The sequence below is a fragment of the Mixophyes fleayi genome, chromosome 11 (assembly GCF_038048845.1).
Source record: "Mixophyes fleayi isolate aMixFle1 chromosome 11, aMixFle1.hap1, whole genome shotgun sequence".
In the NCBI taxonomy this organism is placed as follows: domain Eukaryota; kingdom Metazoa; phylum Chordata; class Amphibia; order Anura; family Limnodynastidae; genus Mixophyes; species Mixophyes fleayi.
This window is the reverse complement of record NC_134412.1, coordinates 33,337,557-33,360,827: the sequence shown is the minus strand read 5'-3', so window position 1 is coordinate 33,360,827 and position 23,271 is coordinate 33,337,557. Positions and strand designations below refer to the sequence as shown.

General features: G+C 41.6%; 2 protein-coding genes across 3 annotated transcripts in view; one reads left to right on the top strand and one right to left on the bottom strand.

Moving 5' to 3' along the window:
* The window catches only part of TMEM143 (transmembrane protein 143), a 38,128-nt gene extending 22,519 nt beyond the window's left edge, over nucleotides 1–15,609 (bottom strand). Inside the window, exons 1-2 of one of the 2 annotated variants that reach the window (XM_075191098.1) lie at nucleotides 15,507–15,609; nucleotides 5,030–5,241 (exon numbers count right to left, since the gene is read on the bottom strand). In XM_075191098.1, coding sequence (XP_075047199.1) covers nucleotides 5,030–5,221 — 192 coding nt within the window. In that variant the 5' untranslated portion in view covers nucleotides 5,222–5,241; nucleotides 15,507–15,609. Of the gene's footprint in view, nucleotides 1–5,029; nucleotides 5,242–15,326; nucleotides 15,431–15,506 lie in introns of those variants that run through there. The other variant, XM_075191099.1, reaches the window with a different exon arrangement.
* The window catches only part of SYNGR4 (synaptogyrin 4), a 154,323-nt gene continuing 146,587 nt past the window's right edge, over nucleotides 15,536–23,271 (top strand). The window contains exon 1 of the mRNA XM_075191100.1: nucleotides 15,536–15,691. Coding sequence (XP_075047201.1) covers nucleotides 15,634–15,691 — 58 coding nt within the window. The 5' untranslated portion in view covers nucleotides 15,536–15,633. The remainder of the gene's footprint in view (nucleotides 15,692–23,271) is intronic.

The following is a 23,271-nucleotide window of genomic DNA, read 5'->3' as shown; positions in this document are numbered from 1 at the left end:
ATTATATATATTTTAGTTGTGATGTGCAATATCTGTATTTTTCAGATGAAAATATATGAAGAAACAAAACTGAATTTACATTCAAAATCTAATATAATGCACGTGTAGGCCTGTTATTAATTGAGTTATGATGCTGTAGGTCATTGATTATTATTGAAATACTGAGTGGTAAAATAAGGTCTTAATGTAATATTAGCCTACAGCACTTGCAATTCGTAATAAATTAATCTGGCAGCTGTTACCAATGGGAATAATTACAATGTTTTCAAAATTATTTTTTTCTATTTTAAATACTTTTTTTTCTTCTTAATGATTACCTTTAATTTGTAATAAGTCGAGAAGTAGAACTGGATGAACGTTCTTCAAAAACAAATTTGTGAATTACTGCAGAAGAACTAGCATTCTGTGAGCAATTGATCACAGATCATCATTAAAGAATAGAAAGAGACACAAATCTGTCTGTAAAATTATATATAAGAAAAGCCCTCAGATACTTTACAGTACAGCCAGCTTACTTTGCCCTTTAACCTGCATGTGGGGAAAAACGGTTTGCTGCAAGGCAGGATATCGCTATCAATTAATGAGTGCAGCGGTAATGAGTTACACCAAGAGGTAAATCTGAAATATGACAAATGCTTCTGGCCATATTTTCAGTACCATTTCAGATGGTTTTACCCAAGAGAAAGAGCAATCAGCAACTGTCTACTTGGGAAAGTAAAAGAAGAGTCACTGTTCATTAATGGCTTTGTCATTCGGAGTTCAATATTTGTACTCAGAATGACTATAAAATGATGTTTTCAGATATGTGTGGGGAGATTTCCAATTAGAACCAGGGCTGCCAAGAGGAATTCAGGGCCCCGGTACAATAAATTTATGAGGGCCCCCCCTCATAGTTGAGCATGGTAAAAAATTTGGCGCCGCCTCAGAGGTGTGGTCATGCATTTGGTGGCGTGGCAAATGCGACATTGGGGCGTTGCTAACACATCAAAATCACTAGGCTCTCTATTCGCCAGAGCATCACATATGTCCAAGCACTCCTGACTTTCAGGACATCTAGCACCAAAATGTAGTATAAAAAAAATGCAGTGTGTACACAAAGAGTTCAGTCTTGGCCTCCACCTTACATTGGGCACAACACTCACCAAAAATTGACATTGTCCCTACTAGAATCACAACATTTCACATACTGTCCTGCTCTCTCCTACCTGTTCTTCTCACTTTCACCACCTGTTGCTGCATGTTTCTTTAGTTGCGGCTTGTCTGGATCCTGGAATGCTGGGGGCCCTATTTGGAAAAAAATAGCTACATTTAGATAATTCCAAACAACCCTGGCGTTAAATCAATACCATCCACGATTAATAATTAGGCCTTCCTCCAGCTCCAATATTACAATAATGTGCCCCTTCATCATCGCCATGCCTTATGATCACACTGTGCCCTCCATGCTGTTTTTGCCCCCTTCATCTGGCTCCCCTTCATCAGACTATACTATGCTGCTCCCCCCCTTTTTCAATCCCACTGTGCCATGCCTCCCCCCCCTTTGTAACCCCACTGTGCCATGCTGCCCACCATTTTTTAACCCCACTGTGCCATGCTGACCCCTGTTTATTAACCCCACTGTGCCATACTGCCCCGTTTTTTAACCCATCTGTGCCCCTCTCATTTTTTCACCCCCTCTGTCATGCTGCCCCCCCCCCCCGTTTTTAACCCCTCTGACATGCTGCTTTCCCATTTTTTAACCCCTCTGTGCTCCCCCTCAATTTTTAACCCCTCTGACATGCTGCTTTCCCATTTTTTAACCCCTCTGTGCCCCCACTCATTTTTTAACCCCTCTGACATGCTGCTTTCCCATTTTTTAACCCCTCTGTGCCCCCACTCATTTTTTAACCCCTCTGACATGCTGCTTTCCCGTTTTTTAACCCCTCTGTGCTCCCCCTCATTTTTTAACCCCTCTGACATGCTGCTTCCCCGTTTTTAACCCCTCTGACATGCTGCTTCCCCGTTTTTAACCCCTTTGACATGCTGCTTTCCCGTTTTTTAACCCCTCTGTGCTCCCCCTAATTTTTTAACCCCTCTGACATGCTGCTTCCCCGTTTTTAACCCCTCTGACATGCTGCTTCCCCGTTTTTTAACCCCTCTGTGCCCCCCCTTATTTTTTAACCCCTCTGTCATGCTGCCCCCCCGTTTTTTAACCCCTTTGTGCCCCCTCATTTTTTAACCCCTCTCTCATGCTGCCCCCCCGTTTTTTAACCCCTTTGTGTTCCCCCTCATTTTTTAACCCCTATGACATGCTGCTTTCCCGTTTTTTAACCCCTCTGTGCTCCCCCTCATTTTTTGACCCCTTTGTCATGCTGCTTCCCTTTTATAACCCCTCCGACATGCTGCCCCCCCCCCCCCCCCCGTTTTTTAACCCCTCTGTGCCCCCCTCGTTTTCCTCCCTTCACTTACCTTTTCTCCTCTCTTGGTCTTCTCTGCTGCTCTGTGCTCCATTGCTCCAGACTGACTGAATGCTGGGCATGACATGATGACATCACACCCAGCATTCAGACAGTCTGAATAGAGCACAGAGCAGCAGAGAGGAGGGATGCCGGCTCCGCGATCAGGTGAGTATGTTTTGGTTTTTTTTTAAACTAGCCTGCTCCCCCCACCAACGACCGATGCCCCCCCCCCCCCCCGCCAAAAAAAAAAAAAAGAAAAGGAAAAAAAACGTTTTGAAAAAAAATAATTGAAAATTAAAAAAAATCAGCAGCGCAAGGGCCCGGGCCGGGCCCCCTGACATGCCGGGCCCGGGTAATTAGTACCCGCACAGCCCACCAAAGCCACTTTGCTTCCTTTTGCTTTCCAAATGTAATTAAACCATTATAAGAACAGATTTCCACAAATCCTGAAACAATGCAAAGTGAGTCTGGGTTGTAAAGCCACATATATAGACAGTTTTTGAAGCCTGTATTGCTTCATGCTGAGGTGCTTTCAAAACACACACACAAAAACAATTAGGGTTTAAAGAGTAGGTAGTAGTAATATCTATCACACATATTCTCCAATCAGGGACCAACATTTGTCTTATCCAACTACTATGTGTAGTTTAACTTTCGCTAAATTGTTGAGACCTATAAAAAGCTATTTCTCCTCCACTTGGTACCCAGGCATGGTACACAAACTGTTTTGATTGTCAGATACCAATTTCATCATTCTATTGTGTGCCATCAGATATTTCGACACATAAAGTGATAATATCCATATTTACCAGTTTTCCCATTAAAGACACAGTTTTTAATGCTGAAAAGTCAGTGTTGCCTTGTACACAATTACACTTTTAAGATGTTTGCAGTGCATCACGCTGAAGTAGTTTCAGACATGTTGTAAATACACTTAGAAAAGGACTAAATAGTGCCTTTGGTGAACACAATGGGCCTGATGCAAAGCTGTTTACACTACAAAATAGAGCACGTCAAAAAAAATATAAAGCACATTTATGGCCATATGCAGATCTCTACACATCTCGATGTGTTCGGCACTGCATGGGCAGTATATTCTTCTGGTTTACACCAAGTCATCATCAGCTTGTATTCAGACCTGCCCTCTAGTATGTGCAAAGAATGTGCCTTCTAACAAGTCTATGGGCTACATTTACTAAAGGGCGGTTTGCTCAAACCGCCGCTTTTCGGCTAGTTTTCCGGCTGTTTTGAAACCGCCAGGTTTACTAAAGCCCAAACCGCCGTCAAAACGGCCAGAAATGACATTTTTCAAAACCACCACTTTACAAACCGCAATCCCGATTTTAACAATGATGAACACACACACAGCCGGATTTACTAAGCTGGGGTTTTCAAAACCGCCTCAAAACAGCCAAAATGAAAGAGGTGGTTGCAATAGGCGAAATTGATCAAACAGCTGCTGTTTGAGCTATTTTGCCATTCAGAACATAAGAGAAAGCACCATTGATATTTTAATCATTTGGAAAATCATTATTTATGATAAAGGGCCAAAATAAATGTAATATTAATTTATGAGAGAATTTTTTTTTTTTAAAGGGACACTATTAAAGCATTATATTATGTAGAAAATGTGAATATATAATATTATTAACTGATTGTTAATGGTGGATATAATTATTTATGTTGCACATTTTTTCATGACATATTGTCCAAATAATATAATAATTAAATAATTTTATCCCCTTAATATAATGAATATTTAATTAATTTTGCCCCTTAATCAATAAATAATAATTGCGAACATAATTTAAATGTCAATGGTGCTTTCTCTATGTTCTGAATGGCAAAATAGTTCAAACAGCACATTTAAGCTATCAAACCATTCTGAAGCAGGTATTAAAACTGTTCTGTCCTGTCTTTTCGATGGCGGTTTTGATGGCAGTTTAATTCAAACTGCCAGCGGTTTAGCTTTTTCAATCCGCCATACATCGCCAGTCATTTTAAATTGAAGCCTCAAGCAGCCCTATAGTAAATGCGGCGGTTTGAACCACTAAACTGCCGGCGATGGGTTGCGGTTTCAAACCGCCACCAAACACGATTCTTAGTAAATCTAGCCCTATGTGTGTGTTTCTGCAGGTTTACATGAGTGGCATTTTTGTGAGGAGGCACAAGTGCCAGATATATGCAAGTCTGCATTGGGGCATGTGTCTGTTCTGTTTGCGAGCATGCTCAGTGTAAGTTTGTACAATTTACAATACGCAATTATTAGCATAATTTCAACTCAAAATCAAGCCCTGTTTCTTTATCCATTGGCACTTGCTGTGCAGACACCATGACCTATGCATCGTATGCATCTTATCCCAACTTTGCATATTATTTTTCTCCTGCCCTAACATTTGACTGCACCAAGGTACCAGTATTGGCAGGGAGGGGATTAAGTAAAACATTTAAAGTGAAAATAGCTTTAAAATAGCTGAAGGATTACCTAGTATTGTGCAGAAAAGTCCCAAATATAATGGTAGAAGGAAAATAATATGCAATCTGACAGCAAAGTTGGGATAACACTTGTTATCCCGCAATCTTACACTTACCTGAGCCAAATATTCCACTAGCTGACTCTTAGAAAAGGGAATATATCGCTCTTGATACTGTACAGTCCAATCCTTGGGCTCGCTGGGTTTCCACATTTTTCTGTACTCTGCCATTTTAGCAGACAGTGACCCCATGGTGCGGGTTAATGAATTTCCTAACCTGATCCCGGTCCCCAAGGCTGTATACAGCATGGTCAAGGCCAATAATGTCCCTATGTAAGAAAACAGAAGTGCTAATTAACAAAATTATATAGAAGTGTAGGTCAGATCTTTCTATTACTTCATTCAGACTGTAGGCTCTAGAAAAACTATTAAACATTCAAGATCAAAGCTTGTAAAAAGCGCATGTCACCAGTACACAACACAACACTGCATATAGAGAATTACAAATTAGGAATCAAAATTACTATAAAATAAAAATCTTAAAAAAGGTATAATCCAAAATATTTTTAAAAGCAAGTTCTATACTATTTTACGATAAGCTTTCTGATCACTATATCATATGTAATGACAGTGGCTGCCATGGTAATTATTACAAAACACTTAGCAAACTATAATTATATGTTCGTTTGTTTCTTTGTTGGCGAATATCTTCCACAGCTCTCAATGTAAAATTGCCAAATCTTACATAGTTATTTAGTATCGAAAAACTAGCGACACTGCCACAGAGTGACAAATATTAAAAACATTTTTTGGTTATGAACAATTGTTTGACTGCGGGAAGGAAACCTTGTGACAACACGACAAGGCAACAAATCCTATTTTCTAAATTACATTTGCGGTCTATTTACCAAAATTGCTACACATTACAAATTGGACCCACGCAACACCGGATGACCCTCCTTGACAACTTTGACCCAGGGAGCCTGTTCTGGGCTTCCACTGGTTGGATTTTAGATGATATTTAATATGAAAACAACACAGGGCAGCCACCTCATGGGTGTGTTGGAAGAGCTGCTAATTATTTTTTAAAGGACGACAGTTACATCCAACTCATTGATAACTTAATAACGTGAAGATTTAAACCCGGGCAATGCCAGGTACCTCAGCTAGCTAAATTATAATAGTAATATTCCCCTCTGAACAGAGCACTACTGGCTTGTTCTGAGGGGATTCAACTTTGCCTCAGGTCTTAAACTATTTCAGCCTGGGCATTATTGACCTGGAATTTAGTGATGTATTGGTTAGGACTCTGGTGTTATTGCTGACACTTTATCAAGACACTGGCGTGTTTGTGCACTGTGCTTGAAGTGCAATGTGAGTGTATGCACAGTCAGAGTCCTTTCATTTCTACAGCTGCTACATTATGTGTCATGACAAGAATTTATTGGGATGCTTGTGGAATAGATTGTTTAAATGTGCAGCCTCCTCCAACATGTTTTTATTTAACATAAATCACTTTAAATCTTTAAGCTATTAAGTTATCAATGAGTTGGATGTAACTATCAACCTTTTAAAAATAATTAACAGCTGGAGGTGGCTGCCCAGTGTCGTTTTTGTTTTTTATATTAAATGTCATCCAAATCCATCCAGTGAAAAGCCCAGAACAGACTCCCCGGGTCAAAAGTAGTCAAGCAGGGTCATCCGGCGTCGCATAGGTCTGATTTGTAATGTGTAGCAGATTTTACATCTTTGGTAAATAGACCAAAAATGCTATTTAGAAAATAAGATTTGTTGCTTTGTCGTTATGTCCTGTTGTTGCAAGGTTTCCTTCCAGCAGTCAAACAATTGTTCACAACCAAAAAAATTATGTTTTCAATATTTGTCGCTCTGTGGTCTAATAGCTTACGTTTCAATACTAAGGAACTAGATAAGATTTGGCAGCTCTACCCTAAGAGCTGTGAAAGATATTCATCAACAAACACATACACACACACACATATATGTATACACATATATATATACACATATATACATATATATATATATATATATATATATATATATATATATATATATATATATATGATAGATACATACATAAGAACATATGTAAGCATATTATTCACAGACACTTCCAGTGGCAACATTATTTTATTGCATTACCATCCCAGAATCCCACCTCATATTTTAAAAAGATGTTAAACATCTGCCTGCAATGAAGGTGCTAGCAGGTCACTATAGATTAAAAAGGTTGGATTGTCAAGGGAACTTAGCGCCAGTACTCTATTTCTGCTTTGAGGTACTAAAAAGAGACAGCTACCCATATTTTCAAAAAAGCTGCCGAGTCAAACCCAGACATCAGGTATGGTGGAGAAAGCTGCTGTAAGGCACACAAAGACAGTCGATATGGTGGAGGGATGTTGTTTATTGTTTTCTTTAGAGAAAGTGTCAGCAAGTACAGGAAGTAACTTATTGCGATACACTATGAGCTGACTGCCAAAATTTCCAGGCATTACTAATAGAATAATAAATCAACTTTGAGAGTTGTGTACAAAATCATCTGCTTAGACTATAATTAACAGGAATGCATCCAAAAAACATAAATTAAAAAAAGTAATTCTTTAAAGCCACATTACCACCCATGAATGGTCTGGTCCTTCTCTTTCCTAGAGCAAAGATGGCTGTTCAGTGCAGCCATTTTTACTGGGGCTGTATGACACTTTGGAGGAGGTGTAGGGCAGAATCAGACAGCAGCCTCAGTCACAGAACCTGAGGATTTTGATTGCCACTTGCTTTCACATACCCCCTCAGCAGCCATTTTAAAAGGAGGAAACTTAAATGCCCTTAATTGGCCACGTAGCTGGTAGTACAGCTTTAATTAAAATGGACTTTTCCAAATGTAAATTTCTTATTTTGCTGCTCTTATTGCATTTCAACTAATATTACATGCTGCATACCTTGAAGGCAATACCCAACCAAAAACATTTTATATTCTTTAAACTCTCTCACATCAAATATCAGAATAGAAGGGGTGTGATGGCTGGGAAATACAAACTCCCATACTTCCACAATAACAGCAAATTCTCTGTTGCCTATCACAGAATTCCGTTAATACACCACATACATGATTTTTGTGTGTTAAGTGTATTGAACAAATAACAGTCCTAGGGGGAGAGATCCCCCTATTTGATATGGGGGCAGGGGCCAGATTACAAGTAGGGGACAATTTACAAATCTGAAGTTAATAAATAAATAAATATTAACAAGTTACTTTCTAAAGAAAAGTATTTGAGGTCTTGAAACCTAACAAAAACTAAGAAAATATTTTTATGATGGTTAGATAAGCAAACATTGCACAAATGTGAACTAATGACCAGTGTGCATTTACATGCTATGGTCTACTGGACAAAAAAAATAAAATAATTTTAACACTGCCCAGGAAACAGTGGAGGAGTAAGATAAAAATATTTTGATTTCAATGGGTTTTTCCACATTTTTACTAAACGTATCCCTCCCAGACTAATTTATTTCGCCCACTAACCTGTACTTGCCTTGTAACAGTGGTCCTCCACTAAATGTGGATCAACCTGCACAGCTCACAAGATCAGATTGGAAGACGTTATATCTACAGCGTTTCTAGGTTCTGGCTTCCCAACACTCTGATAATATTTATATGTTCTAATTTGTGCCAGCCCAATTAAAGTTCCAGTTTCCTAGTTTGCTGTCAGTCAGAATCAGAAGAGTCCCCGTAGTACCTTCAGTAGTTAATCCAAATAGTTCCAAAGTTCCCTAGCCGCAGGTCAGGGGTATGAAAAAGAAAGGCTCAATAGTGTGTACCGTTTTAACAAGTATTAGTATTGTACCAAAATGATCTGCTCACCTGGATGCAGTTTCACATTCACATATCAAGCAGACCATCTGTAGATATTTAGCAGTGTTTAATCAGTATTTCCATTCATTTAAAGTCAATATAAGAGGATGTATGTACTTATGTTAAATCTCTTTCTCTGAATCCATCTGGGGGACACTGCCACAATGGGGTTGTATGAGGGCGCAGAGGCACTTAAATAGTTAGACTGGCTGCTGACTCCTCCCTTCTGCAACCCCTGCTAGCCTCAGTGTAATACAAGAGCCCCAAGGAAGAGAGCACCAACCAAGACCACACAGCAGTAGAGTAAAAGGGAGGGAACGCAGTGTCCCCCAGATAGATTCAGATAAAGATTTAACGTAAGTACATAAATCCTCTTTTCTCATTCATCCACTCTTTAGGGACACTGCTACAATGGGGACATACTAAAGCAGCCTCCTAAGGGAGGGAACGCTCCGATAGCCCGGTCCTCAAAACATTGTGACCAAATCCTGCGTCATTCGATGCAAACACGTTAAACTGATAGAACTTCGTGAAGGTATGCAAAGAGGACCACGTGGCTGCCCGACACAGTTGATAGGCAAAAGCCCCATTGCGCACGGCCCAAGAGGCCCCCACAGAATGAGTGGAGTGAGCGGTAATTCTCGCCAGCACAGGTCTGTGTGAGCTCACATAAGCATGCCTGATAATGCACTTGATCCAACGCGCAATGGTCTGCTTGGAAGTCGGCCAACCCCTCTTTAGGGAATCCATCTTTCTAGAAGACGTTGTTCAAATAAACTCAAAATGCCCTGACGACATCTAAGGATGCAAGAAAAGATGACTCCAAGGAAGATGAAACAACCTTAACAGCCAGAACCATAATATATTGATTAATGTGGAAACCTGACACAACCTTTGGCAAGAACGTAGGAACCGTCCTTAGGACTGCCCAGGCTTTATGAAAAACTAGATATGGGGCCCTGCATGACAAGGCACCCAGCTCCGACACCCTGCGCAGACTCTATGGCCAGCAAAAAAACAACTTCCCATATTAAAAATCTCAATTCAAATCGAACTTATAGGTTCAAAAGGAGTCCTCTGAAGAACCTCTAAAACCAAATTTAAATCCCAGGTAGCCAGGGGCAGAACATAAGGTGGCTGAACCCGTAAAACTCCCTGGAAAAAAAGTACGAACATCCGGCAGAACTGTCAGTCTATGTCCTATGGAAGAATACCTAGACAGCAGATACTTGGACTGTCAGTGAAGCCAGTCAAAGTCCTGCCTCCAAACCTCTCTGCAGGAAAGCCAGCAGACGGGGTAACTTGAAAAGATCAGCTATGGAAGAATGCCATTCACACCATCTAATGTAAGTTCGCCACACCCTGTGGCATATATGTGCCGAAGAAGGGTTGCGCTCTCGCATCAATGTCTACACTACCTTGTGCAAGAATCCCTTAGACCTCCAGAGATCAGCCTCAAAAGCCACGCCATTAAATCCAGTCGATGAGAATCCCGATGATAAAACGGGCCTTGTCTTAGCAGGTCGGGACGACGAGGTAGGGCCCGACCCAGTCTGCCATCTGTAGAACATTAGCATACCAAACCGTTTGGGCCAATTCAGAGCTACCAAGATTACCGTTGTCCGATTGCAGACTTACCGGCCTGCCCTGTAACAGAGACTGCGCTCCCTGAAGGGCCAGAAGCATCGCCTTTAACTCGACAATGTTGGTCTGCTGGAGAAGGTCCCTGTTTGTCCACCGACCCTGAGCTTCCCATAGTGAAGCACAGAAGAGACTGATGTCCCTCCGAAATTGGAACATGGAGATAAGCGTCTTTGATATCTATAGATGCCAAAAACTCCCGCGGTTCCAAACCATGGATGACTCAAACAACCGATTCCATCGGAAAATTGCTCACCCAGAGGTACTGATTCAGGCCTTTGAGGTTGAGAATCAGACGAAACGAGCCATCTGGTTTTGGAACCAAAAAGAGGTTGGAATAACTAAACCTAGGAGCTTGCCCTCTAGGCACATTCACTGGTAGGGAAGTACTGCTTCCTCCCGTTGCCTGACTGATCATGGTATGCATCTCAGGTCCAAGAAGAACGGAACCGGAATAAGACAAGGCTTCCAGGGACTTCTCTGAATCCACATCCGCGTCCCATGAACTAAGTCAGGGGACTCTCCTAGCAGAAACAGGCGCAGCCGAAACCGCAGAAGAAACGGATGCTGTGTTCTGTGCTGCTTTTATATAAATAACCCGATGCTTCCTTCAAATGCATGGTTAACGGAAGAAGCTCCGAATCCTGTAATCCAGCCGCTAGTTGATCAGCCCAAGATTCCATAGCCCTAGCAACCCATGACGAAAACAACAAGGGTCTGAAAGATGAACACGTAGCAGAAAAGATAGACTTCAGACAACTCTCTTTCTGTCCGTGGGGTCCTGAAGGACAGCTGAACTCTGCACCTGCAAGTAGTATGACGAGCCAACCGACTTACTCGTGCGTTTACTCTGGGTACTTGTTCCCAGGTCGATGCCTCCTGTTCCTGAATGGGATATATATTAGCAAACCTATGAGGAACGGAAAACTTCTTATCTGGCTGTTTCCACACTGCCTCGGCTATCTTTGTGAGCTCCACCGAGGAAAGGAAACAAACCGTCTTAGGTCTCTTACGAGTAAACAGACCCTGGTTCGAGAGACCCGGCTCCTCTGAGTCTACCGGATCCAGAGTTTGACGGACCTCCATGACCAGATCCTGAATACCCTGATTCTTTACTGACTCATCCCAATCATCTAACTGGGTAGAATGTAAATCCTCAATCACTTCCCTTTCTTCTTCAGAAGACCCTTCTGAATCTGACAGAGAAAAAAAATGAATGAGAGGATCTTTGTCGCTTGGTTATAGGTGTAACCATACCTGAAGAATCTAGCAACCTATTCAAGCGGTCCAATCTCTTTCCTAGGGAAGATGACCAGGCTGGCTCCGATTGGGCAGACCTAAGAGGAATAGGAGCAGTCTTAGAAATATCCCCCTTGGCTATCTGTGAAACAGCCATCACATTGTCTGCAGAGGTAGTTGGGACAGACTCTGTAGGGGCACCTACCTCCATGACCGCAGTCTCTGCTTGTCTGTTAATAAGCTAACGGACACAGACTATGCTAGCGAGGAAACCCATGCTGGCTCCTTCACCGTCACTGCGGTGACCCCCTCTGCCTGCGCTTCACCAGACCCCACTTCACATTGTGTGCACACAGCCCCTTGGTCCTGCTGACCCACAGGAAGGTTAGCAGCACATTTGGAGCAAGCATAAAATTTCCCTTTTGTGATTTTACCCTTGTCAGACAAAATGACACATTTTTTTCTTTTTCTCTTTGTTCTAAAAAAAACAACAAAAAAAAACCAGTCACACCACAGAGTGAATAGAAATACAATTCCTGGTCTTGCCCCTGGCTAATGCCCACAAGCAGTAAAACAATGTGTCACTATAAGAACCACGGATGCCTCACTATTTGCTTAGAGATTTCTTTGATAAAAATGTAAGTGTCCAACAGAAAATAACAATTTTCTATATGGAGCATATGAGATAAGTTATACAATCAAAAACCCCCTTAGGGGACTTAGCTGAAGAAAGGTCAATCGCAGAGGGAGGGAGTCAGCCACAACGCAATAGATTGCCAACGGACTGTCTACAGTTTCTGTCAGAACTTCACTGTACACTGCAGAGTACTGGCGCGAAGTGTGGAGGGAGCATCTACAAAAACTCCTTCCCACACAGACATATAGTAGTCTCCCTCCAGGTCTCTATCGCTGTATTCACAGAAACTCTCATATATCACTGTGATCAGACCAGCTTCCTTCAGACCTGTCCTTCTGGCCGCGCAGAGCCAAGTCCCCTATCCGCCTCAGCGGGGGACTTGGTATCTTCCTATCAATGGCTACTCACCTGACAGGGCTCAGCGATCTCTGCCAGCAGCAGTGCGGACCTGACCGGAGGAATTGTGACAGCCTGCAATTGTGCGGCTGTCTGTCACGAGCCGCGGCGGTACTCACAGCCGCCGCGGCTCGCTTCCAGCGCCCTCTGGCGTCCCGGCCGTCACCTTGTTCAGCGCCGCGTCCCAGCAATGTAAGAGGCCGAGCGTGCGCGCGCACAGTGCCCTCCAGCTAATTAGTCCAGCCTGTGGCTAATTTAGTTTAAGTATACTGCCGCTGTGTATGTTTCAGGGACAAGCCCTGATTGGTTGCTCTGGGTATAAGAGGCAGGGAGGGCTTAGCCTCCCTGCCGGTTATAGCTTCTGTTGCCAGTCTGCTGACCTGCTCTGTGCCTTGTTCCTGTCTGTTGGACTTTCTGCTGATTACCCGTGTATGACCCTTTGCCTGGATTTGGACTTTGCTTGTGTATCTCGTGACCCTGACCTCTGGCCTGTTTACCAATCTTCCTGTCTGCTCGTGAACCTTGACCTCGGCTTGTTAATTGGAATTGCTACCTGCTGCTGGCCCTTGACCTCTGCTTGGACTTCACTCCGCTTGCCTGGGTTCTCCCAAGCCGGTACACACTTCACGACCCTCTGTCAGTCTGCAGCGCAGCCTGTCCCCACCATCAGGGGTTTCAGTGAACACCTGACTGGCCGAGTAGACTCCGGGTTGTGTTGTGCCGGCTGGAGGGGTTCCTAACACTGTCACAGTATTAAGGAGTGGGCATCTAAACCAACTTCAGAGGACTTCACAGCCTCTCAAAACATCACAACACAGAACGCTAAGGCATTCCCACTACAGCACTTACATCTCCTTACCTAATGAAATAAATAAAATAGGAAAAATAAGAATAAAAATAACCTAATCTAAACAGCAAGTACTGAAACAGTACTCAGACAGCCCAACTACTTGGGCACCTAAACTGCACTGAGGATAGTAGGGGTTGCAGTAGGGAGGAGTCAGCAGCAAGTTTAATTTAACTATTTAAGTGCCAACTCCTCTACGCCCCTATATAGCCCCAGTGTAGCAGTGTCCCCCAGAATGTATGAATAAGAAAGATATATTCTCGTGAAGTTCCAAGGTTCCCTCAGCGTAATTCAGAACATTATAAATAGTTGTAGATTGCAGGAGTATGCATTGGCCATTCACTGCCTGCTTCCTCCAGTCAGTGTTTGAGGAGCCGAAATGACTGGCAGTTGGTGGATGTATTAATTTATTATTTCTTGGGGGCAGCGGTAAATAGGCAGAAATATTAATGACATGAAATCTACAGCAAAGATAAATAAAATAGTTTAGCCTGGTGGATGATATGCGTCAGAAAGCTTAACCACTGGTGTAAATCCTAAGAAAAAGAGTTGTCACAAAGGTAAAGCTCAGAGTGCATCACAGAAATGTAGTGCGAATGGTCATGAAAAATAGTGGGTGTGATTTAACAAAAGGCGAGGCTAGTAAGAGATTGTGCCAATGTAAGTATCAAACCATTGACATACAGTGATTCCTCTTTAGAACATCTACATCACTATAACATCAGTTTTGCCCTTTATTTTAACATAGTGCTATACAAGCTCAGAATGAATATCAAATATGAATTTTATTTCCCAAAAGTATTTTAACCCTTAAAAGTTATTTTGAGATTCATAAAAATGCATAGTGTACTGTATTAAACTTTTGAAATGTTGAATAGCTGCATCGTGAGAAAGGGTAAATAAATATAGATAGATCTGAACTGAAGTATAAACCATAATCCGGTAGCTTCTTTAAAACAATGTACTAACATCACCATAACCCAATACAAGTAATTTCACAATTATGTTTGGCAGTGATTAAAACCAACTGCAAATACAATAAGTAAAAAGAAAGGAACGCCCTACTCTAAACTATTCTAATGTATGGGTTTCTGCTATAACAAATAAAATTGCAATATCTGTAGCAGCAATGCCATGAAAAAAAAGAGGAGTGTTTTTCTTAACATAAATCACAGTGACAGGCTATGGCAAGAAAGTTAGTATTTAGCATTTAATATATTTTTTTTCATCAGACTGCTATTCGTGATTTAGGATTCTGAACTACAGCGGCAACCACAGTTACATGGCAGATGATGTAGTAAGCAGAGAGGCTTTGGAACACCACTCTGAGCTCTGTACTGCCTGCAGCATCCTTCCCATCACGACATGCCGAGAGCCTGTTTAGCAAACTTACCATATCTTGTTTGCCAATCACAGAGCTATTGAAAAGATCGTGATTTATAGGATAGCGAAGAAAAATCTGATGCATACTTAAAAAGGTACTTAACCCGTTATATATAATGTATTTAAGTGAGATTCCTGGCATTTGCTGCAGGTTGAGCATGATTCACAGATAAAATAATTTTAAGTTCAGCAGTATTTCATAACATCAATTTTATTATACTTAGCAAGTCACTTCTATTTGACCCTGAGATTATTACGTCCCTGCAACTAAAGGTGGAGACCATGCTTTGCAGCTATCCTGTAAATGGTAGTATGTCGTGTGGGTATGGCATACTGTCACTTCTAGTTCAATTGTAGCTAGAAAGTTACAATTATTGAAGCCCAAACTAGAGCTTCTTACTGGATTTTGTATCGCTTGGCTTTAAGCCATGACCACTCGCAACACGTAACTAATACACACAGACCATTGATTAATCACTTATTACAGCGCTCAGTGCCCCACATATTATGCATGCAGTTATCAGCTGTCATTGCGACGTCACCCACTCCCCGGACTAACAGTAGAGTAAAGAGAGCTAACCTCTGGGAGAGCAGAGCTGACATTAAGATCCCGGGCATGCGCAGTAATCAGCCTCCGCGCGTCTTCTACGTCCCTGCGCTCCGACGTCATAACGTTTCGAGAGGATGACGCACTCTCTGTGACTGTTATGTGCGTGACTGGAGTTTCCCGCCATTTTCAGGATTCGTTAACTTATTTCACATCAGGTAGGGAGGGCAGTGTGGTTGGAGTTTTGCCTGTGGTGAAAATAATTGTCCAGAGTGTGTAGCTGGTGGTTACAAGACGCATTGGTACCACGGCTCTCTAGGGCGACACGTCATTTCATTTGTGCACGATTTTATTAAAAGACCGATAGAATTTGCATGCGAGTTAGCTTATATAAATATTTACTGACGTATTTGACATTTACAAACAAACAAACATGGCAAAGATCTTCAACAGGCACTCTGATGCATACATGTGTTTGTTATTATATTGTTATTTATGTTTTGCACTATCGAGATAGTTGTGGAGCCCTAGGCTTAAAAGCACAATATAATTGTATGCAGAGATTAATAACAATTACAACGAAGATCACACAAGTGATATTATCCAAGTAACATCATGAACCAAAACTAAAAATTTCGTTTTAGGTGGAGAGGAGATTAAAATAAAAAAAGGATAATTACCATACAGGTACAATCAGTATATTTTTAGTCTGGAGGGGGGAGGGGGTGGTGGTGGTGTTTGTCTTTAAATATTTTCCCTTTAGTTTTGAAAAAGATATAGTAATCTGGAAGATTAGTGCCTGCAGTTTTATACTGGTGTTACTATTAGTAGTCAAAGTGGGAGTGTATATGGTGGTATGCCATACCGCCACTTCTCCTACAGCCTTCATTATATAAGCCTTCATTATAAAACTATTAAAGCCCATTTTTCATACTGTTCCTTCTAAATTCCCATACCGCCACTTCTAAACCTCCACTGCGACCACTGGTTACTATACAATTTACACAGCTGTAGATTATCCACTTTTTTTTTGACATTCTCCCCCTTCCCTGTTGGAAAAAGTTCATTACAGAACCTCCCTCCTTCATGGTGGACCACTTATATAGGTGGTTCATCAAGGAGTGCAAAGTGAAAGCAATTTGTGTCTGTCTTTTTTTTTTTTTAAATTTGACGGAAATTGCATGCAGGTATGCCCGTATTCAAGTTCAAGAGGATCTCAAGTAACCTTTCTATTTGGAAATATATAAATACTGTTTGTGCGGCACTTGCCATATGTAGACACAACACACTGCAGGATACGCATAATGTGTGTGTGTGTGTGTGTGTGTGTGTGTGTGTATATATATATATATATATATATATATAGGGGGTATTCAATTGACGTCTGGATCGCCGCAAAGCCCGCGCTCGAAAAATATAACCGTTAATACGGTAACATCTCGCTGTATTTCAGCTCGCAGCTCCCGTGCCAGAAAGTATTATGGGTTTTTTTTTTTTTAAAGCAAAATCGTTTGCTCCCCACTCTATTTAGTCTTCGCCCTAGTGCTGGCAGGCTATTGATGTGTGAAAAATTTGACGTAGGGTTCCCCCTAATTTAATTGAACCAGCACTAGGCAAACCAGCCGGGGTGAACGCAGTTTGGGTCCCACGGCCATAATGACTAAACACCCACAGACTGCTCAGCGCTGGCCTGGATTCCCTAGGGATTGTGGTCCGCTGAAAAATGTAAGCGGGCCACCCCCCTAGGGACACCCAGGCCAGTGCCGATAGCACTAGGGCTCTTCCTACTAGCCCTGGGCAGTGGGTGGTAGGGTAATAAATGGGGATTTTGTATGAAAAAAAATAAAACAATTTTTTTTTTTACTTGTGGAACTACATGTCCCAGCCAGCCATGTTGTCCTAAATAGTAGGGCATGCTGCTACTTGTCTAACTACAACCACCAGCGTACCCATAGCACCCAGGGCATGTTTGCACTTGTAGTAGAACCACATGTGCCAACATGCTCTTACACCCACGGCTGGCTGTGATTTGTAGTTCCACAAAGCAAAATGTTAAATAAAAGCACAACACCCTCATTCCAACCACAAATCTTTATTAAAAATAATAAAACCCCAAGAAATACAGTAAACACCCTCATGTACACCATAGATTTTAATACAAAAAAAAAAAATACTCACCATGGACGAAATCCTCAGTTTTATGATGCTTTACTTACACACACTCATTTACGCAAAGTCCCAACAAATATTTTTACCTTCGAAGAAAGGTCCGGCTTGCCCACTGTCCCACAAATATTTGTACCTTACAAATGTCCATGCTTGGCCAGTGTTCAAATGTTTGTAAATTAAATTTCAAAAAATGTACCTCCTTGTAAAATCTTTAATTCTGCTGTACAGGGGGGGCCATTGTTGCTTGCAGTGTGGGGGCCCATTCTCTTGTGCAGTGCTGGGGCCCTTTTTTGATTGCAGTGTAGGGGCCCAATCTCCTTTGCAGTGCTGGGGCCATTCTTGATTGCATTAATTTACTTTTATTTTTTTATAGTAAAATGAGTGCCTTAACCATTTCAAACTCGCTAGGACCAATAATAGAGCGCGAGGGGGTGCATGCAAAAAAACAATTGAATTGAGGGTTGTTTTTTTTAAACGCGCGCTCGAACAGGGAAAAACGCGCGTTTTTTTTTTCGAGCGCGAAATTTTAACGCATCTTGCTAACAATTGCATAACCCCCAATATTACCATATTAACAGTAATATTTTTCGAGCGCGGGCTTTGCGGCGATCCCGCCGTCAATTGAATACCCTATATATATATATATATATATATATATATATATATATAGTCCCATCAGAATGCACAGATAAAAAAAAAAATGAAATACATTTATAACATGCCATTTCCCTTTCTTGTGCAGTCCTTGAAATTGCAGGCAGACTGAAGTGTCCGTTCTGGATGATTTGTATGCACTTGCGGTCACTGGTGTATATTCCGTTTCTAAGCATGCGCTGAGCAATTTTACGCAAAATACATTATGTTTCGGCATTTACATTCCTTAATGAATCAGGCCCTCAGTTTATCTACCAACCAAATGCAGCCTTTGTTTGTGCCCCTCCACCCTGTTCCCATCTGCCATACATTCACTTTTATCTCTCTTTGCTACGGGTCTGGAAAAGTTATCTCTTCACAAGCTGATATCGGCACCTCTTTGAATATTCTTCATTTCTGCCACTGATGTGACAGGAGGAGAGGGAAGATGGGGTAGCAGGAAATTGGCAGGTGTTTGGGTACATTAGGGTATTGCGGTATTGCTACACTGGCGCTTTTTCTATAGCTCTTATGCTTGTAAAAATCACAGCTGCAAGGATGTTCCTATAGATGTCCATGAAATATTATTGGATGATTTTACACTAGCACAGTTACTACTGACAGCAATTTAGCCTATCCGATTAAACACTACTGGAAAATGCACCTCTACTTAAATTAAAAACTCAATATTTATTCAAGTAATTATCATAAGTGGAAAAATCATTCATAAAAAAAGTTTACCATTTCGACTGTTGTAAGCCTCAGCTGAAAAAATTGCTAGAGTGACACTACCCTTCAGAAAAGGGGACATTGCTAGCGTGACACTTTGGCGACATGATAGAGAAGTCAGACTAGCTGAAATGTGACAGACCGTAAAAGATTGGAAGCGGCTCCTACTGAAGTTAGTAGTCCATTGAGTGGGGGCCAGGGTGTCATTAGGAAGAAGAGGAGTGGCAGTTGGACTGGTTAGTCATGAAATTTAGAGCTGCAAAATTTTTAAAACTTAATTTCATGATTACCAAATATATTTATAAACTAGATGCTGTTCCCACTGACTTCTGTTTTGTAGACAGGGCTTACTGCCAAAATCTCAGCACCACTAATTTTACAATGTACAAATTGCTGTTTTTTATATTCTGATCATTGATTTGTTAGGTACCAGAATGCTCCACTATGCCGGACAGTGGGGAAAACAGGGTGTAACAAAAAAATAAGAAAATACAAGATAGACAAATAAATGCCCATGTGAAAAATGTAGGGGAACGTAATAAAAAAAGGAGAGAGCGTCTCAGATTGGAAATTGGGACCATTGTGAGGGTGTGAGCAGTATAGGTGGGCGTGGGGTAATTTCTAATCAAGAAGTGGATTTTTAAGAAGAGCTTAAAAATTTGAATGCTGATAGGCTAGTATCAAATAAGTGGGTATAGAAGATGGTTGAAAATTATTTGGCAATATGTTCAATTGTAATGAATTCAATTGTAAATGTTATCCTTGAAAAAGTCATGGTCATGTGACGAAACGCGTCGACAATACCACACCTACTTCCGGAAATCGCCATTTGCGTTCCACTGTGGAACGCACGCCTTCTCACTCGATTGGAATCATACAGGACCACGATTGTTGCACAACGCCTGAGCTTTATCTACCGCTTAACCATCGGTTGCCACTTTTTCCACAAGGACTAACCGCAAGTATTGTCACTTTCTCCTACCAATCTATTTGACGAACATTTACTGTTAATCAGAAACTCCCATTGACTACACAACAAGGAGACCTTACTTGCATTTCTGAATCCTGGATCAGTATTATTATCCCCCCAATACTATTTGGCTTGTGCACAAGTGGACTCTTTATCAATCCCATTTATATTGTTTTTATCATGTAATTATTCTTTTTATGTGCAAATAGCTGCTTGTCACATTAAATATTACATCTGTATTTTATACATATCAACCCGTGCAATTTGTTCCATATATCATTAGATATACTACCCATTACAATTGAACATATTGCCAAATTATTTTCAACCATCTTCTATACTCTAGCGCTTGTTTTTCTTTTTCTTTTTTACAAATATCGGTAGGGAGTGGATTCTCCCATTTGTAGCTGCTGAGTAACACACCTATACACATAAATATATATAGCGTAATATACTATAAGCTGTGTGCACCCTTTCTACTTGATTGTCAAATAAGTGGAAGTGGTTATCAGAGACAAAGAGAGGCACAGGACAGGATAATCTAAGCGGGATAATATTTAGAGGGGTAATGCTTAGGACTTTGTAGGTGAGGGTAAGTAATGTAGAGTTTGAAATGAGAAAAACATTTATGAATGCAGACTTAAATACATATGTAGTCAAATAGACATTCCTTTATCCTTTTTTATCCTCTCAATTTAACTTCCATGTATGTTCCCTGAGTGGCCTAAGGAAGGATCAATCTGAAATTCATGACAGGGGAACGTCAAGGGTTAACCCACTACATACTCTAACTTTCCTGTGATCCTGTAACTGGATTTTTATCTTATAAATTAAAGCTTTGTGAATAGTCCATATCAAAGCAGCTATACCATGTGTGTGTGTTTTTTTTTACCTAAATCACTTTGGCAGACTGTAAGAAGAAGCTTGGTAATTACAATTTTTCCTTGGTTTGTTTCTTTGGGCTGTTAATATTGATTTGTAGTTCTGCACAGATTCCACAGTGCCATGGGAGTACAATGATATCCACAGTCACATGGCGCATAATATAGGGAAGAGAAATGCTTTGGAATGCCGAGTTCTATCTGCACTGTAATATCTCCCCTTCTTTTCCGTCTTCTGCCATGACCTGACATGGTAAGAGCTGTTAGTCTGTGAATGATTTGTAGGACGACAATTAAGAAAAAAGGCTATCGGATGCATACTTAAAACATACTGTAGTAAAATTGTATGTGGGTCGCCATACTCTGGGGTGGACGGTTGCACTTCAGACAGAGAAATCACATAAGTCCAATGTTTCAGGTTAATAGCCTCAGCTAATTTTATTTGCCAACATAAACAAAATCCTAGCCATCTGGCTGCTAGCTAACACCTATTATCGAGCTCTAGGGGTTCTCCTTCAACCATTTGGACATTATCCCTAGCCTATAACAGAGTGGGGTCCTTTAACTGCTCTGAGGCAAATATATCTGTTCTCATTTCAAGTTCAGGCATACAATCAACTGGTTCCACAACATTTTCTCCTTCATTAGGAGGTACATTCTCCTGTGCTCTACTACTGTCCTCGTCACTTTCTGTCTCGCCATGCATATTTGAGAAAGGAAACGTTTCAGATTCTGGGACCACCCTCACCGCATCTGTAGCATTATTAACTGGGTCTGGGCTATTTACTTGTTTAACCAACTGGGATCCCCACACCTCCCAGAAGTGAGAGAAATCTCGCCCCAGTATTGCATCAAACCCGAAATGAGGAATTAATCCAACAGTAAATACTACAGAACCAAACTGTGTTACTATGTTCACTGCAGCGGTAGCATAATGCCATGTATCCCCATGTATATAGGTTACCCCAACACTTCCCCCTTGATGTTTTATGGGGCTCGCCAACTCGGCTTTCACTAGTGTCACCATGCTACCAGAATCTAGTAGAGCCTTTACACTTTTGCCTTCTATGTTCATTACACACATTTGTTTGTCTGAGTCAGGGTGTAACGATACTGGTGGTATTATCTGAAGCCCAATAGCCGAGTAGATATCCAGAGAGTAGTCAGACGTTTGCTGGGTCGGTACACAAGCGGGTAGTCAGATGTTTGTCGGGTCGGTACACAAGACGGTAGTCAGAGGTGCAAATGTAATTCCTTACACAGGGTGTCGGTCTGTAGTGCAGGCCAGCTGGGCAAATAAAGACGCTCTGCGCCATACATAAGCAGTAACACTGCATAGGCTCAGAGGTAAGTGAACAATTAGCAATATGGCCTAATTCACCAAATCTAAAAACATCTTATCACATTTCTATCAAGTCTTGTACGAGGCTGGGACCTTCTTGGCATAACTGGCCAATCTCCAGGTTCCCGAACTTCAGTCTTTGATTGTTTCAGCTCATTCTACCGCCCAGCACCCTTTTTCCCGCAATAGTCTTACCAGAAGTCACTAGAGATCGGCGTAGCGGAACTAGGGGCCGGAGGGGTATACTCGTTAGTTCCTCAGCTGCCAGATACCTCTCGACCATCTCCACAAGCTGGTCTACTGTTTTGGGGTCTCCATGGCTTACCAACTTGCTCAGAGTTGCAGGCAGGGCCCATAGATAGCGATCCATCATGATCCTTCCCACAATTTGGAGGCCTGTCAAAGTCTCCAGTTGTAACCATTTTTTTGTAAGGTGGATTAGGTCATGCATCTGTGAGTGGGGAGGTTTATCTTTCTGATATCCCCAAAGATGTACTCTTTGCGCCCAGACAGACATTGTGACACTCAAACGGGTCAGAATTTCTACCTTCAATTTATCATAGTCCTTGGCATCAGTAATGCTTAGATCATAGTATGCCTTTTGCGACCCCCCAGATAGGAAGGGAGCCAATAGGCTGGCCCACTGAACTTTAGGCCAATTTTCCCTTTTAGCAGTTCTCTCAAAAGTTGTTAAATAGGCCTCTACATCATCTCCCTTGGTCATCTTTTGAAGAAAATGACTAGCCGGTATAGAGCTGGAGCTATTTGTGACTTACGGGGAAGCCTTGCCAGGCAGGGCCGCAAGAGTCTGCACCACCACTTTTAGGTCTAGACTTGTTGCCTCAAGTTCTCCTCAACGGCTGCCTGTTGTAGCCTCTGGGACTCCTCAATGGCTTGTATTCGCCTATGGGACTCTTCATTGGCTATCTTCTGTAGCCTGTTGGTTTCCTGCTGAGCTGCATTAGCTGCCTGCTGTACCCTGGTAGCTTCCTGCTGTACCGCAGAAGATTGTATCAACGCTTTGACCATATCTTCCATGTTACCTCCCAGTGCAGGAAAAGGGCATAATGTAGC